Source organism: Protomyctophum bolini, assembly GCF_963924005.1.
Source record: "Protomyctophum bolini genome assembly, chromosome: 22".
Taxonomy (NCBI): domain Eukaryota; kingdom Metazoa; phylum Chordata; class Actinopteri; order Myctophiformes; family Myctophidae; genus Protomyctophum; species Protomyctophum bolini.
This window is the reverse complement of record NC_137883.1, coordinates 24,462,651-24,479,444: the sequence shown is the minus strand read 5'-3', so window position 1 is coordinate 24,479,444 and position 16,794 is coordinate 24,462,651. Positions and strand designations below refer to the sequence as shown.

General features: G+C 43.0%; 1 protein-coding gene across 5 annotated transcripts in view; it reads left to right on the top strand.

Moving 5' to 3' along the window:
* Positions 1–16,794, top strand: part of LOC308310040 (disabled homolog 2-interacting protein-like) — a 239,254-nt gene that overhangs the window by 85,005 nt on the left and 137,455 nt on the right. For all 5 annotated transcript variants that reach the window (XM_080756077.1, XM_080756079.1, XM_080756076.1 and 2 more), the window contains exon 3: positions 12,709–12,827. In XM_080756077.1, the coding sequence (XP_080612203.1) occupies positions 12,709–12,827 (119 nt within the window). The remainder of the gene's footprint in view (positions 1–12,708; positions 12,828–16,794) is intronic.

Sequence of the window (16,794 nt, the reverse complement as noted above, 5' to 3'; positions counted from 1 at the left end):
ATCTGCATCTTCCAACCTGCTTCCCACTTCAGGGCAAAACTAAGTATATCGTTTTTTTGATTCAAATGTAGGCGGTAAAAAATAACGGAACCTATTTTGACCTGAGATCAGATTCTAAAAATGTCTTCTACATCCTGACAGTTTTCTGAAAAAGCTATGTTTCTCTGTCAGCCGTTCTTCGATTTTTCTAAAATAGCAGACCTACAAGCTCGTAGCGCGCCACCGATCTGCTATTTTTCAACTGCTAAAGCATAACATAATGCTAACACCAAAAGGGGTTCCCTCTTTTCAATTTAGTGTAGCAGTGCGCCAACATCTTTCCAGTGAGCCGACATCTTTCCAGTGAGCGATGCATAAGACGTATTAGACCACTGGTTCCAAAACACTGGGTCGGGGACCATTTGTGGGTCACTGACACAGTTTTATGGGGGGGACATCAAATTGACAAATGTCTCTTTTGGGTCACGGCCACAGGCTGAAAGGTTGGGGAACCACTGTATTGGACAGTCAGTCCTTTGTACCGCTAGCTATGAAGATAATAAGTAAACCGTGGTTGTTGTGCTCGTTCAGCAGACTACTACTCTGAGATGAGTACTATTCCCTTTGCCAACTGAATTTCCCCCTCGCGATCTACCTGAATGCCTTACTTATCTTAAATAGCAGCACCCTTTACTCTCTTTGACCTGAACGGAACACAACCTTCATTAGTATCTCTGGTAACATCTGTAGAAGAAACATAACATTACAGCTATTTATGTAAGTGCGGTTGTTGAAGAAAAGGTCTTATTTGTGAGGAGTCTGGACACAAAGGCAACGCTGTCCGTCTGCGTGTCTGCGTGATTGCATCGCGGATCGGCATTTCGGCGAACAGACAGACAGGTATTGAGCCAGGTGAAAAATTGAGCTTTTATGACACACAATGCGCCAAAGAGTAGACTATGCTATTGATTAAGCGTCAGCTGGTTTTACTCTCCGGGGAGAAAGATAGGGCATACAGAAGAAAACTGATAGGATGAAGTCATTGTCTGGATTACGTAAGCCATTGACATCCACATCCATGTCCTGGTAAGAACCAAGGACAAAGATAGCATCCTCATAGGGTGTAATGCAGAGGTCTTCTATGTATTTGCAGCCCAAGGACTCTTGCAGATTACATTTTTGAAATCACTATCATCACTGTTGTGTAAAGTCATATGTTTTGGTTATTGTTTTTTAATGTAATGATAATTCATAATAATTAATAATAATTAAGTGGTTAAAAGTTTGAGAATACACATGTCATGTGTTGTTCATACTGCACTTGCCCTCACACTGCCCTCACCTGGCCACTGATGGTACTTCGCCAACCCACCGTCATCCCTAAACATTCTTATAATGGTGTTAAAAGTACTCAAATGTTTGACTTAAGTAAAAGTATCAATACTGCATTGTAGATGTACTCCGTTACAAGTAGAAGTCCCGTATTCAAAATGTACTCGAGTAAATGCACAAAGGTCAAAATACTCTCAAAGTACTAAAGGTAAAAGTACTCATATTGCAGAATGTTCCATTTCACAAGTTTAAATACAATGTGTACAAAATATTTTGAAAATATCTGATCTGCTATTTTGATTGATTGAATTGATTGAATGCTTAATTAGTCAGAAATGTAAACATAACAGCCCATGATACAGTAAGACATTATATTATAGTTTAAAGGAATAACAAAAAAAGTCATGAGAACCTTTTTACATTCATACAACATAGCAAAAAATAACACAATAATACAAACACTATATTTACAAAAGAGATGGGAAGATTACATTAACCTCCCGCCTTGGTCTCCTGATGGATGTTTTCAGGCCAATTTTTGAGTGGTGCAACCACTACAAAGAACAGCAATGTCCGTGTCCGCCTATGTATGTGTTAATGAGCACCAGTATGACTATGAGTACCAGTAGGGCGCTGTTGTACAGAAACGGAGAGAGAGAGATAGTGCTGTACTGTTGCCTGCTAATGAGAGAGAGAGAGAGAGAGAGAGAGAGGGGGGAGTTGCACCACTCAGTTCACACAGGTGTGATTTTAAATAAACCAGTGAATTACACATCTTGTAATGGACGTCATGAAGGACATTCCACATGTTGGTGGCAGCGCAGAAGAATTACAACATTCCCATGTTTGTTCTAAATGTGGGTGGCACCACATCTTGGTCCATAGCGCTTTACCGTGTGCATTACATTCACACACACACACACACACACACACACACACACACACACACACACACACCGATGGACGCATGCAAACCAGCAACGTGCTCCTCTGGAGCAGTTAGGGGTTCAGTGTCTTCTTGCTCAAGGACATTTCGACACAAGGACACGCCGGGGATTGATTGCCGACGGCCACTCTACCTCTACTGAGCCCCTAAGATAGATACATAGTTGGATTGATTGATTGATTGATGTTTTTTACGACAAATATGAACATATAGGCTAATCGTCTCTGTGACTTTTTAGGATTACATTTTCTGCTTAACTGATTGATTGACCAATTGTCAATTGACTGACTGACTGACTCATAGACAGACATACAGCCTGACATAAAGTCGAAGCATAGAGTACTAGTAGTTCTCCCCTGCCGACAAGCTTTGTCTAGTGAAAGAAATCTGAGTGAAATCTTAAGTATCCCTCCCAGGCGTTGAGCTAAATCTGTCACAATGGCTCTCCACTTAACAGGGAACAAGTCCTAGGTCTGCACCCCACACACACACACACACACACACACACACACACACACACAAAACACACACAGTTTTATTTCTCTCTCTCTCTATCTCCGTGCACAGCAGAGCAGTCATGAATTTCCCCACAGTCAGAAAGACATCTCTCTCAGTCGTTTTCTAAAACCCCACATGCATTGTCAAAAGTTATATAAAGACAGTGAACTGCAGAGGAAAACTCAAACAAGCCCAATCCAGCCGGTTTGCATTGTCCCTGCTGGACCCTGTAAACAACACACAGCCTTGTCACTGATTGCACTCGCTGACACAAAATGGGCTTCTCATTAATTAGGTTTCTTAACTTTCCATTCGATGTCTGCCTCCCTCCTTCCACCTGTCCTTCCCTCCATCCCTGACCCTGTGCGTCTGTGCGTGCGTGCATGCGTATGTGTTTGTGCGTGCGTGCGTGCGTGCATGCGTATGTTTTCGTGCGTGCGTGCGTGCATGTGTATGTGTTCGTGCGTGCGTGCGTGCGTGCATGCGTATGTGTTCGTGCGTGCAGGAAGGAAGGGTGGAGGACGTCTATGTAGTGGATGGCACCATCCCAGCGCCTCTCACTCTCCCTCCTTTAATTACCTGTCAGTCATGGCAATGCAAGCTAATTAAGGAGCTTATGTAAATGTCCATGTTGACATGTGATGTTGTAGTGCATCCTGGATGTAAACAGCCTCATGGAGTTTGCATTGCTACGGCTGCTTGAAAGTTGAAACATGACAGAGACACACAATTCAACACAAAGAACACTGCAGCTCATTAGTGGTGCAACACTTAATCAAACTATTCTGTTTAAACTATTATTTAAAAAGAATACCGATAATTGGGGAGCCTGGTCGCTAGCTTACGGTCCAGGTGCATACCATAAATAATAGGCTCTAATCGAATCCCGATCCCGACGACCTTTGCTGCGTGTCACTCCCCGTGTCTCTCTCTCTCTCTCTCTCTCTCTCTCTCCCTGCTTCCTGTCTATCTCCACTGTGTACTAAGGCTGCACAATATATTGTTGTCATTATCGTTATCGAGGTATGAACATGCACAATATCAGTATCGCAGAAAGGCAACGGTTCAGAGTAAAAGCAGCCATGTCTTTCCGGCACCCCAGAGCTTCTATTTTGAAGGAATCCCGGCACTGATTTTGTTAAGTGTGTCTGTAGGATCTATACATTTTGGACCAATGAAAAGCATCGTGACTAAATGATGACTACATTCAATCTACTGGAAAAGAGGCAGTTCTTGTCTTTTTTGGACGGTTTTGGACATACAAGGTTTCCACCCGACAGCAACGATGTCACAGTGATGTCAGAATATTGCACGTGCAGAGAGTCGGGTTTTAAATAACCCATTAATATAAGACCTGAGGCCTATTCTAACAAGAACAATATATTCTAAAAAGACAAAAAAATAAAGGGGCAAAGACTTGAGTTCAACATTTTTTAAATGTGTGCGTTCAGGGCTCAGGGGACCCCCTGGAACGTCCCAGACACCGCTCTGGGAACCAATGTGCTGTTTCAGGGGTTTTCAACTAGTGGTCCGGGGACCACCAGTGGTCCTGGAGGGTGTGCCAGGTTATCCCCATGCTATATGATCGAGAGTTGGCAACCAAATGGACCCTTATTGATTGTTAATTCTTGAGAGTGTAAAATGAAACATCTGTATTACTTAATTTACAGTCTACACAATTAGAGAATTTAGAAGAATTGTTATTTTGATCGTCTGTTGTCTCTCCGACCTATGGTACTTGGTACCAACATCAATACAGCATGGAACTATATGTGACTAAATTTGACTGAGGGACTGCTTTCCCTGCTTTCATGTCATATGAAAGCAGGGAATCATAGCTTCAAATTGACATATTGGTTGTTTAGTTTGACCCACCAGTTTTGGAGATATGGCTTATACTAGTCTAGTAATGTCTTGCAGAAAACAGGCTTGAAAGGTTCACTTCTGTGGTCTCTAACATTACACCTAGCTACATGTTTAAGCATTTATTTCATATTTCCGTGTCGATTTCAACTCTGACACTTATTTCAGACATGCTCTAGTTTATGTTAAGAGTCTGCCAAAATCCAAAATATTCTAAGTGTAGAAAGGCAATGGGGCAAAATCTCATCAAATCAAATGGTGGTTTGTGGCTGAAATGCTGAATAAATAGTGGACGTTGATATGGAGAAAAAAAAATCCATTGTGCTAGTATATACTGTGGCTCAAATGACACGGATGTTTTCCCGGACTGAGTGGGTTAACCCAGCCCTCTTGAGTGAATCCAGGCCCTCCAGTCGGTCCCTTGATGTTTCTATTACGCATGCATTTCATCACAATGAGAAGAGGCATGGTGGCATTTTGCCGGGCGTCGATTTCCATTGTGTATAAATACGCCGTCGGTGGTTGTCAAACGTTCTCACGCAGACAGACCCCCATCTGAAAGTGTGTGCCCCGCCCCCTACCAATGTACAAGCTCACACAACATGCCGTATCCATGTACTGTATGGCGTATGTTTCTTTCCCCATCCCATCCCATTCTCCATCCTTTTAAACAATGTTAACACTTTTGCTTGAGACACCTGAGCTATTTTCCACTATTTGTCGGACAAAGTACGAATATGGGGGCTTAACCGTGCACATGAACCCCAGCATCCAGATTCTGCCACGACATTAGCCGAAAGTAGCAAATCTACAAGCTCACTTACAATTGTTGGTGAAGATATTTGGTGTGTAGGCGAAAAGGAGAGGTCCAAGGCTACAGTTTTAACCCTGTTCAGTTTTTACTAAGAATAGAGGGTTACAGAATGGGCGACAGCCAGACGAATTTTCCGGAAGTGCATTATTTGTCTATGGGACTCGACGACTATACCGGTGATAGCAGGTGAACGGCCGATAGTCGAATAGTGGGCGGAGGAACGTTCCCCGAAAATATACAAATAATTCATCTTTTCAGGCGATACCGGGCGATTAGGCGATGTGTCGACTGATGCTCGCCCGCTGTTAAAACGCACTGTTACAGTGAGAGAAAATGTCCACCCCTCTGTTTGGTTTTTTTCAGGAGCGCTAGCCCCTCCTATGCACAGCTTTGTGTGTATGTGTGTCATGAACCCAATGTCTGTAAGATACGTGTAATTTCCCTGGAAATAAAAACGTTGGGTTTCCGAGGCTAACTGTAGACTGTAGAGTGGATTGGGGGAAGGAGGGGGTGTCTTAGAAATCTAACTGTAGACTGTAGAGTGGATTGGGGGAAGGAGGGGGTGTCTTAGAAATCTGCGTGCTCTGTTCAAGCTGTCAGGACTCGGAGACGTCTGGCAAGAACTCTGTTGAAGGACGATGAAGACAGTTGCTATGACACGGTCTGATCTGAATGTGTGTGTGTCTTTCTCTCTCTCTCATATTTTATTTGTTCATAATTTAATACTTGATCATATTACACCGTCACACAAAGGCATGAAAAGTAGCAGATCCACAAGCTCAAAGACTGCTGTGGCGGGTTGGTGGATGATACCCAAATATGGACATTAATAATATATATGTGAGATTGTATCAACTGCCACCACCATCAGGTATAGAATGTTTAAACAGTAAGTTCAATAAATACACTGAGTTTAAAATATAATGACAGCTTCACCCATAACAAGAGCAAACGGATACATCATTCCAGTCTGAATTAGCTTTAAGGTTAGGTTTAGACATAGTTTTACTGAGGTTAATGTTAGGAATAAGGTTAGGTTTGGACATAGTTTACTGAGGTTAAGGTTAGGAATAAGGTTAGGTTTAGACATAGTTTACTAAGGTTAAAGGGACACTTCACCCTTTTTGCAAAAAAATATATGTTAATGTTATGTTTAGAAGCTTTAGAACACTTTCCTGGGGGTCTTTATGTGTGTAATATGTGGTTTTAGATATTTTAGATTGTAGCAGTGAGCCTGTTGTCTCTGATGTCATGGACACTGGGCTCACTTCCTTCCTGGACTACATGTTGTCTCAGTAAGACAGCTCTCCCCCCTATCCACAAGGAGGAGCAGTGCACCAAAGAATTATGGGAATTGTAGTCCAGGAAGGTAGTGAGACCAGTGTCCATGACATCAGAGACAACAGGCTCACTGCTACAATCTAAAATATCTAAAACCACATATTACACACATAAATACCCCCAGGAAAGTGATCTAAAGCTTCTAAACGTCATTAACATATATTTTTTTGCAAAAAGGGTGAAGTGTCCCTTTAAGGTTAGGAATAAGGTTAGGTTTACACATAGTTTACTGCAGTTACGTTTAGGAATACTAGGTAGAGACCATTCCGAGGTCAACAATTTGCACCCAGGGTGACTGTTTTGGGGCGAGCATTTTGGTATTTATGTAAATTTACGTTAACAGTCACCAGAGAGGCAACATCTCCTTGTCTCAACATGTAGTTAGGAAATAACTTTTTTATTTTCACTTCATAATACAAATTATTTTGAAATGATCGCTTTATGATTTAAAGATTCTGTAACAGTGAAGTAATTGGAAATATACATGGTGCAATCACATGTACAATGTTGGATATGTGGGCTAAATAAATAAATGTGTAGACGGTATAGAACATTGTTGCTCTAAAGATGTCCGTCAATTTAGGGCATGATGCCAAGTTCTTTCTTTTCTTTTCAAAATCTTTTCATTGCAATTTCAATATAGATCTCAGAGATAGGGCAGACATAATGAAAAGACTATGTTGTTGCACAAAACATGCCCTTCAAGACAAAATAAACAACATTTTCTCCCCTTCAAGTCCCAATTTAGTAAAGCCAATTCACAGTTCCCCAGCATGATGCCATGTTCTTAGCTCGTCTCACAATGGACTTGTAAAGTTTGGCCCAGCATATAAAATCTTATGCGGGGTCCTGCGCAAATCAGTGTTGTTCCACATGCATGACAGCTGTTTGTGTTGTGAGTGACGGCTTTGTCAGTCTATATCAGATGGTGCTCACATCTAGAGAGCTCGAGAAGGAATACCGAGAGGATATAAGCTGAAGGAGATTGACGGAGAACCAAACTGCTGGAGACAAAGAGACAGTGACAGACTAAGAGAGATCGAGATGCTGAGCTCGTCGGTGCCTCCGAGAAGAGGACCACTCTATGGTTGTACTGCTGGACCAGTAGAGGACAAGGTGTATTCCTTTGGAGGCTTCTTCTATGAAGAGAAGACCTACAACAGCAAGGATCAGATTGATGTCCGCGTCTTCAACATAGTGACTTCAAGCTGGATGATTTTGCCCCCGGTGACAAGAAAGAGGAGAAGAGGAGAACGTTCTCTTGATGTTCCCTCCATGCGCTACGGACACACAGCTGTACTAATAGAAGATATCATCTACATTTGGGGAGGGGTAGTGAATTGTAAGACAACTAATTTGCCTGACAACTCATGGATTAACATCACGGGGAACGCCGATGATGTTCTTTATGCATTTGATGTCGACAGTGTGTGTGCGCCATGGTTGAAGCCCAAGGTTTCTGGGACGGTTCCAGAGAAGAGGTACACCCACTCAGCCTGTGTCTTGGGGAAGGTCATGTTTATCCATGGAGGATGGATCCCGGTGACTGGAAGCACTAATGACATCTACAAGTTGGACACCACCACAATGATCTGGTCTTCAATTAACACCAGCGGCACTCCAGCACCCGTTTCATCATATCATACTGCCACCATCATTGGAACAAAGATGTTTGTATTTGGGGGCGCTGGGCACCAGGACAACAATGTCAGACTGTTTGACACGGAGACCAACTGTTGGCTGAGCGCACCTTCTGCACAGCTTCTTCCAGAACAACGTCAGAGTCATGCAGCCTTTGTCTACAATGGAGAACTGTACATATTTGGTGGCTGCAACTTTGATCAGAAACAGCACTTTAATGATGTGTGGAAATTTAATGCCAAGACCTTCTCCTGGAAGAAGGTTGAGCCCAAGGGAAAAGGCCCAGAATGGCGGGGTGCAATGGGGGGGTGCATGCTGGGAGATCGTGTCATCATCTTTGTATGCCCATCTTTGTATGACCTCTTGCACATCTTTCACTTTAACCCTAGTCTGAAGACCTTATGCAAGATAGCCGTTATTCAGAAGGGTCTGGAGCAGTCAGGACTCCCACACAACATCAGATGGGAACTGGCAACCATGACAACAGCAGCTGATGAAAATAATAACAACGCACTGCATGAAAAGAGGAGTAAACGGGCAATTATGGGCACTAAACCTGCCGTAAACCTCAAGTTCAACAGTTTCCTGTAATATACACATCCGTATTCCATGCTTTTTTGCGCAGTGGTATTTTCTTCCATAGTTAATAACCTTCAGTCGCAATTAGGCTATGGGCCCCCATTTTATGGCATTTCTATCTCTGGGACCCCAACTTATATTGTACAATCACTGTTATGAGCTAAAGTCTCTCTAGAAGCATTAGTATTACAAACGAGAGTCTTGTTGGAGTCAGAAATGAAGACAGAAGTATGCCTTTTTGGTCAAAACCATGGAGAGTTCTCTAGATTAGAAGATTAGGGTTACAAAATTGTGGGATAAAGAAAATTGTAAAATTATAATAATAAAGCAGTGATAATCGGGACCAAGAAAGAAGACAATACGCAATAAGAACAATATGCACAAATAAGAATCACGGGCTGAGTTGTCGGTACCCGAATTCTAACACACAATCTTGTGGTCTAAGGGCAAAAGCTCTACTGACTGAGCTACACGGAGACATTCAGTGATCACATTGTACACTGCATGGTTCAGCCAGAACTGCTATTTTTGGTGGAAGCTTTGTGACTTCTTGGTCCCTTAATAACAAATAAAAAGAAAGAAAGATGCACCATGAAACTATCCTAACTAACTATGAGTGCTGGACTTGTTACCAAAGAGCTAATAGAGCCTGCCTGCTTGCTCAGGGGATAAGATGAATGTTGACCTTGTGTCTAGGAGATACATGATCTTTGACCTGATCTAAATCAATAGAAGAGCAGGGGACAAAATGCAACCATCCCAATTATTGTATACGTCCACGGACTCCATGCATAGCCAGGTTATTTTTTCTTTTTTTGCCAGTGAATTATGGTGTGTGTGATGTGAGCTTACCAAAATCACAGCAATCCTTAATCATATTCCATAATTCAAGGGCTTTTGGGATAGAAATGAAACAGACTCCATGCATTCTCTTTCAGTTAGAGTATTGCAGTGTGTCTGTGACTGTGACCAGCAGATGATGATGGTCGCTTAATTGATGCATCTTAGAATCTTAAATAGATGTTGTGAAAATGTGTTGTGGACTTTGATTGAAAGGTTTTAAAGGACCACTTTTCAACCTATCTTCATATAATGGGCCCTCACTCACTAATAAGCATGAAAAAATGGCGCAAGTTCAGAAACCGTCTTCCAGTGACATCATTGATGGGGAATACAAGCTAATAGAAACTGCAGGCTTTTAATCCTGAAAAGTTGCAATGCGAAAATGGAAGCCATCGTTCTCACGATAATGAACATTTTTGTCAAAACATCTTGTTTAAAAAAACATCTGCCTAATGATGATGTCACTGGAAGACGGTTTCTAAACTGCCCACAGCCCTCCTATGAAACACAGTCTGAGTAGAAAAAAATCGTGCCATTTTATCATGATTATTAGTGAGGACCTATTATATGAAGATGGGTTGAAAAGTGGTGAAGTGGTCCTTTAATACAAAATAATTATTATGTTATGTCGCTCCCAGGAGCCTATCCCCTTTACGTGACACCAGCATAGAATAAGAATAGAATAGAACTTTTATTTGTCATTGTACAGGTACAACGAAATTTCAAACGAGCAATCCTTAAAGTGCATAAACAACAAAGATCTACAACAACAAAAAACAAAAAAGACATGGCAAGAATAAAAACACAAGGTCACATGATGTGCAAGCATGCCACCTGGACACGATCACAGTATGTCACATGATGTGCAAGCATGCCACCTGGACACGATCACAGTATGTCACATGATGTGCAAGCATGCCACCTGGACATGATGCTTAGCATTATATGCTTAGTATCACAGTACTGTACAGTATTGTACTGTATATGTGTCATGTGATGCACATGTGCACCCCCTGGACATGAAGCTATAGCATGCATGTCACACGATGAACACGGACACCGGAGGCTTAACCCCCAATCCCATGATGCTGAGTGTCAAAGTCAAGCAGGGAGACATTGGGTCCCTTCGGTATGACCTGGCCCGGCCGGCCCCAACCCCCTCAGTCTCTGGGTGGACATTGGAACCACAACAAGGCCACTGACCTGCTGGCATCCATGTTATGGTCTGCTAAAAAGCATTAGAGGTGCAGTAGTATGACATCATGGCTTCTTCTTCCCAGATACCAAAGAGAATATATACTGTAGTAACCGTTTACGACTAGGCCTGTCACAATGAGCAGTCGCCAGATCGCACTTCTTCAGACAATCGCTTTTTTTTTTTTGCATAATAGTGGTTATTAATAATCGTTTCCATGTTGGAAAAATTGTCATATACTATATATATTTTTTAAATGCAAAAATGAATGTGGAAGCTGTATTTGTGCAGCTTGTATAGATCTCCACTATTCACATTTTTGGTTAAGTATGAAGTTATTTAATATGTCAGTCATTTCTTTGTGCATTTAGGTAATTTGTCATATCGGCCCCTGTGCAACTTCAAAGCCTATGAGAGCGAAACGTGATTTATGTTCATGTATTTCCAGTGTCCAACGACAAAACAAAACAACACAATGACATCGCCAATCGCAGTTATTTGTGAGACAATTAATTATCGGCATGTAGAATGTCATAATCGTGACAGCCCTGCAGCTGCAACCCTGAGCAGGTGAGAAATGGTTAGGTAATGAGTCTCCCAGACACACAGAGGTCTATGACATAATCAGCAGCACAAATTAATAATCCCCCCTCTCCCTCTCCCTCTCTCTCTCTCTCTCTCTCTCGTAACGAGTGTGAGGTCCGTGCATCAGTGCAGAAATGAAAGCGGCGCGGGCAGCCACTAATAATGCCCGCCAGCCCTTCAGGGCCAGGTCTCCATTCACTGACTTATTTCTTTGACTGAGAGAGAGCGAGAAAGAGAGGCATTTTAATTTGGTAGCTGCTGCTCTCTCTCTCTCTCTCTCTGTGTGTGTGTGTAATATATTAAAGGATATTTAAGGATATGAACTGAACCGGAGTGATAGCCCCCCCCCCCCCCCCCCCCCCCCGTTTCGAAGCAACTTCTACTACTACTAAATGTTTTCAATTTGTAGTCCAAAATGCGGAAGTGCAAACGAGCGCTCAATTAATGTCAAAGAAGCCCAGATGATGCACAGGGTTTCCTCGTCTTAACTCCACGGGTCCGCCTGCAGTCCCCGCTCTTACTACTAAGGGCCGAGCACCTCAACGTCGGAGAGTCTCACTGGGGGCTTGAGTAAAACCCTATAGTCAAACACACAGGACTGCGCTATATGTCTGGACATATAGGGTGCTCATTTCTAATTGTGCTACTGTTAAATACTGCACATAATATTAACATCAAGTGACCCGAGTCTCTTCCAACGGTGAAATGGACCCTTTAAGTCACCGCGTAATATTCACCCTTTATTTTTTAGATTTCTTGAAACTATAGCCGAGGCTCACAGGCAGGGAAGTAAAGTCTTTCAGACACATAGAGGTCTGTGACATAATCAACGCCCACCAAATTATTAATCTCATCATCCCCATTGTTAATCCCATTACACTGTTCTCCTTTTTGTCTATTAAGCAATGTCAAACTTTGCCATGTCCATTTACATTGTTCTCCCTCTCTCTCTCTCTCTCTCTCTCTCTCTCTCTCTCTCTCTCTCTCTCTCTCTCTCTCTCTCTCTCTCTCTCTCTCCCCCCCCCCCCCCCCTCTCTCTCTCTCTCTCTCTCTCTCTCTCTCTCTCTCTCTCCCCCCCTTCCCCCCACCCAGGGTTTCCTCAGTAGGAGGCTGAAGGGCTCCATAAAGCGGACCAAGAGTCAGCCCAAACTGGACCGTAACTCCAGCTTCAGACACATCCTGCCTGGCTTCAGGAACGTGGACAATGACAGGTAGGGTCACGTTCCTGACACTGTGTGTGTGTGTGTGTGTGTGTGTGTGTGTGTGTGTGTGTGTGTGTGTGGGTGTGCGTGTGCGTGTGTGCACACGCAAGCGCATGTTTGCGTGTGCGTGCGTGCACGTGTGTGCGTGAGACATAATGTGCTTTACTTATTGTAATTCATGGCTATAGTGTTTTCATGGCTTGCTGTTGCCTTGGACGGTTCTGAAATTATCTGTGTGCAAAACGATAGACATCTTTGTTTGTCCTTTTTAGTCATGAAAACAGAGGTTTTATTTGAAACCTATGGCTATATCTTGCTGGATACATTGATGATTCGATGGAGTTTGTTCTTACAATTCGCATAAATGCAATCAAGCATGCACGCACGCACAAATGCACACACACACACACACACACACACACACGCACGCACACATGCACGCACGCACGCACGCACATTTTCTTATAGACAGCTAGATCAGAGTCAGTCCAAAAAACAGTGTCATTTTGCTCATTCCTGCTGGTCCCCATTTTTGCAGAGTCTAGTGTTTTAGCCTCTTGTTTCTGTCTAAAGAAATGAAATGTTGGCCTCTCCCTTTATCTGTTCTCTGTGTCTGTGTCTCTGGAGAAAAACGCTCAACGGCTGCATTTCCTCTTTGGTCCAGCAAAATTGGCAATTTAATAAGTGGGAAAGTGGACAAATGGATGGAGGGCTTTGGTAATTGTCAAGAGTTTAGTTGGAGTACAAATATTGTGAAAATTATGGTTTTAAATATGATGTCCAAATGGAGGATTTGGAGGTGTTTAAAAGGGGAATGTGTGCTCTTTTAAAACATGTTTGATTATGAAGGCTGTACTGTTTTCTGTACCTGGTTCAGAAATCATGTTGCTCTGACTTCACTTATTTGTGCTGGTGTACAGTATATGGTACAGTATATGTACAATATATGGTACAGTCTATGCGGTACAGTCTGTATCTTTTTCATACCGTCTCTGTCGGGTCAGTGGAAACCTTGCATGTCCATAACTGTTACTTTTCAGGATTCAAATAAAAAATAGCAGTAGCCGATAGGGATGTCCCGATACACTTTTCCGATTCCGATCCGATCCCGATCATTTCTGTGTTAGCCGATACCAATGCCAGTGTTGTGATCTCATGTTGTGTTTATAGCTATCTAGCTATATACCTCGTGTTGTGTTTATAGCTATCTAGCTATATACCTCGTGTTGTGTTTATAGCTATCTAGCTATATACCTCGTGTTGTGTTTATAGCTATCTAGCTATATACCTCGTGTTGTGTTTATAGCTATCTAGCTATATACCTCGTGTTGTGTTTATAGCTATCTAGCTATATACCTCGTGTTGTGTTTATAGCTATCTAGCTATATACCTCGTGTTGTGTTTATAGCAGACTCCTCACTCAAACATGCACTTGCAGTTTGGGCAACTCCAAAGCAAACTCCACATGCCCCAACATTTTGTTTACCTGCCATAGTGTCAACCACTTACCCCTGTGTCGGATCGGTGGTGGTTAGACTGGCATCTTCGCCGATACAGTATAGGGACATGTGACGCTGTAGTGTGATCAAGTAGGGTGTTCATTTACGGAAAGATATTATAATTTTCTATATGAATAAATTATATATGATCTCTCTCTCTGAGCCTATACTGTTTCCTGGTGATAAAGTCTCCAGTGCAGCAGGCACACACAGATCTGTAAATTGCAATGCCCAGCCATGTTTAAACACAGAAACACTCAGAGAACATAAAGTTACATGCAGAGAATAACTGTAATGCAAGAATGCACATGCACGCATGCATGCATGCACGCATCTCTTCTTCGCTGTGAGTGTCAATTCTCTTGTCAGGCCGTGTCAAGGGACATGTGAGAAAGAGTGTGTGTGTGTGTGTGTGTGTGTGTGTGTGTGTGTGTGTGTGTGTGTGTGTGTGTGTGTGTGTGTGTGTGTGTGTGTGTGTGTGTGTGTGTGTGTGTGTGTGTGTGTGTGTGTGTGTGTGTGTGTGTGTGTGTGTGTGTGTGTGTGTGTGTGTGTGTGTGTGTGTGTGTGCGCGCGCGCGCCAGTGAAATTGTAAGACAGACCGAGAGCAAGATTGCGAGAGAGTAAAGCCTGGGTTTATACTTCGTCTTGCCACGGTGTCCCGCCCAAAACAAAAACCCCGATCTACAAACTCACAGCGTGTCCCGGCGTGTACCCGTTGTGATCTTATAGATTGGTATAATGCGTGACACCGCAATACCATGACGCATAAATTAGGAGTAATTTGCAGTGAGAGCTGTCAGTGACTTGCCGTGTCAAACTCCAGGGCTAGCCTTCCCCATGCATCCAACCAAAAGAAGGGTGCGCGCGCGTGTGTACAGTATACGTGTGCGCGTGAAGAAGACGTGACACTGGGGAAACAGCGGAGGAGAGGATGACAGGGATGGAGAGAACTAGAGGAGGGAGAGTTTCCCATGCTGGGAGCAGATGTGTGCAGATGCACACATCCTTGCATACAGTATTAGACATGCTGTCCAACAGTGGTTCTCACTTTATTTCATTTTTTCTTTCGTGCAAATATGGGCCCCCGAGGAGAAGTTTTGTGTGTTGTCAAAATAATCAATATTTTCCTAACACTTCCATGGTTTTTGAGTGGTGCTGTGCAGTCATTTCGTAACGGGGAGGAACACCATTGTATTATAATGCTGTATTCTTAACTCAAATTATACGGTTTATTTATTAATATAACCTACTGGATTTACAAGTCACTCAAACACACTGGACTATATTCCATGATGCATACGATTGATTGATTGATTGATTGATTGATTGATTAATTGATTGATTGACCGACTGACTGACTAACTAAATGCATATATTGTACATGTGTCTGGACATGTCCATATCTGTCAAAAGGGTAAAACACAAAGAAATGCTCGTACAAGACAGCTAAAATAGCAAAAGGTACTATAGGTAGTGTGAATGGAACCTGTTACAACTCAACTACGGTAATTCATACAGTAGTTTTAATGAGGTCCAGCTGCTATCCAGCCATGTATGTCTTCATGGAGGATTTGTAAAATACAGTACAATGTGCGGGTGCGTGCGTGCGTGGCGTGCGTGGCGTGCGTGCGTGCACAGGCTCCCAGTGGATACCATTAACCAAGATGGCACTGCATGGCAGTAGCTCTGTGTGTGTGCAGCATATAGTCGCCCAGAGCATCCATTCTCAGGAGAAAGCCATGCATGGCGTAGAGTAGATAAGCTTGCAGCTCTATTCATCACATGCTGGACACCCACCAACCAGTCTTCTGGACAGCTGTGCACAGTCAACACCACGTGTACGTCCTGGTGTACAGTATATCACATCCACACGCATACTGTACACTGTATACAATGTGCACACAGGCGCAGGAGAGTAAAGGAGAATTCCATACTAGAAGGCTTTCTTTTATTTTATATTTTTTATGGAGGGACAGACAGTAGGCTGACAGGAAATGGGGAGAGAGATGGGGGGGGGAAGACATGCAGTAAAGGCCGTCGGGGTCGGGAGTCGAACCCGCGGCACTCTGCCAGACTGGATTACCAGCCAAGGTGCCTGGACCACTGAGTCATGGCCCAGGCCCTAGAAGGCTTTCTTAACTTTATTTATAGTTGTTACGTCCCCACCAAAGAGGTCCAGGTGTTATTTTGTGCAAACGCGCATTATTGGCTATTTCCCCTACCATAAGCCTGAATTAGCACCCCACTGCCTCATTCAATTCAATTCAATTAATTGAGGGCTTATGGTAGGGGAAATAGCCAATAATGCGCTTTTGCACAAAATACCACCTGGACCTCTTTGGTGGGGACGTAATGACTATACAAATAAAGGTAAGAAAGCCTTCTAGCATGGAATTCGCCATTAACTATTATTTTATACTTTCGCTGTGGAAAAATAGATCTACAAGCACCGAGTGCCCCGCTATGCGCTTGTAGAT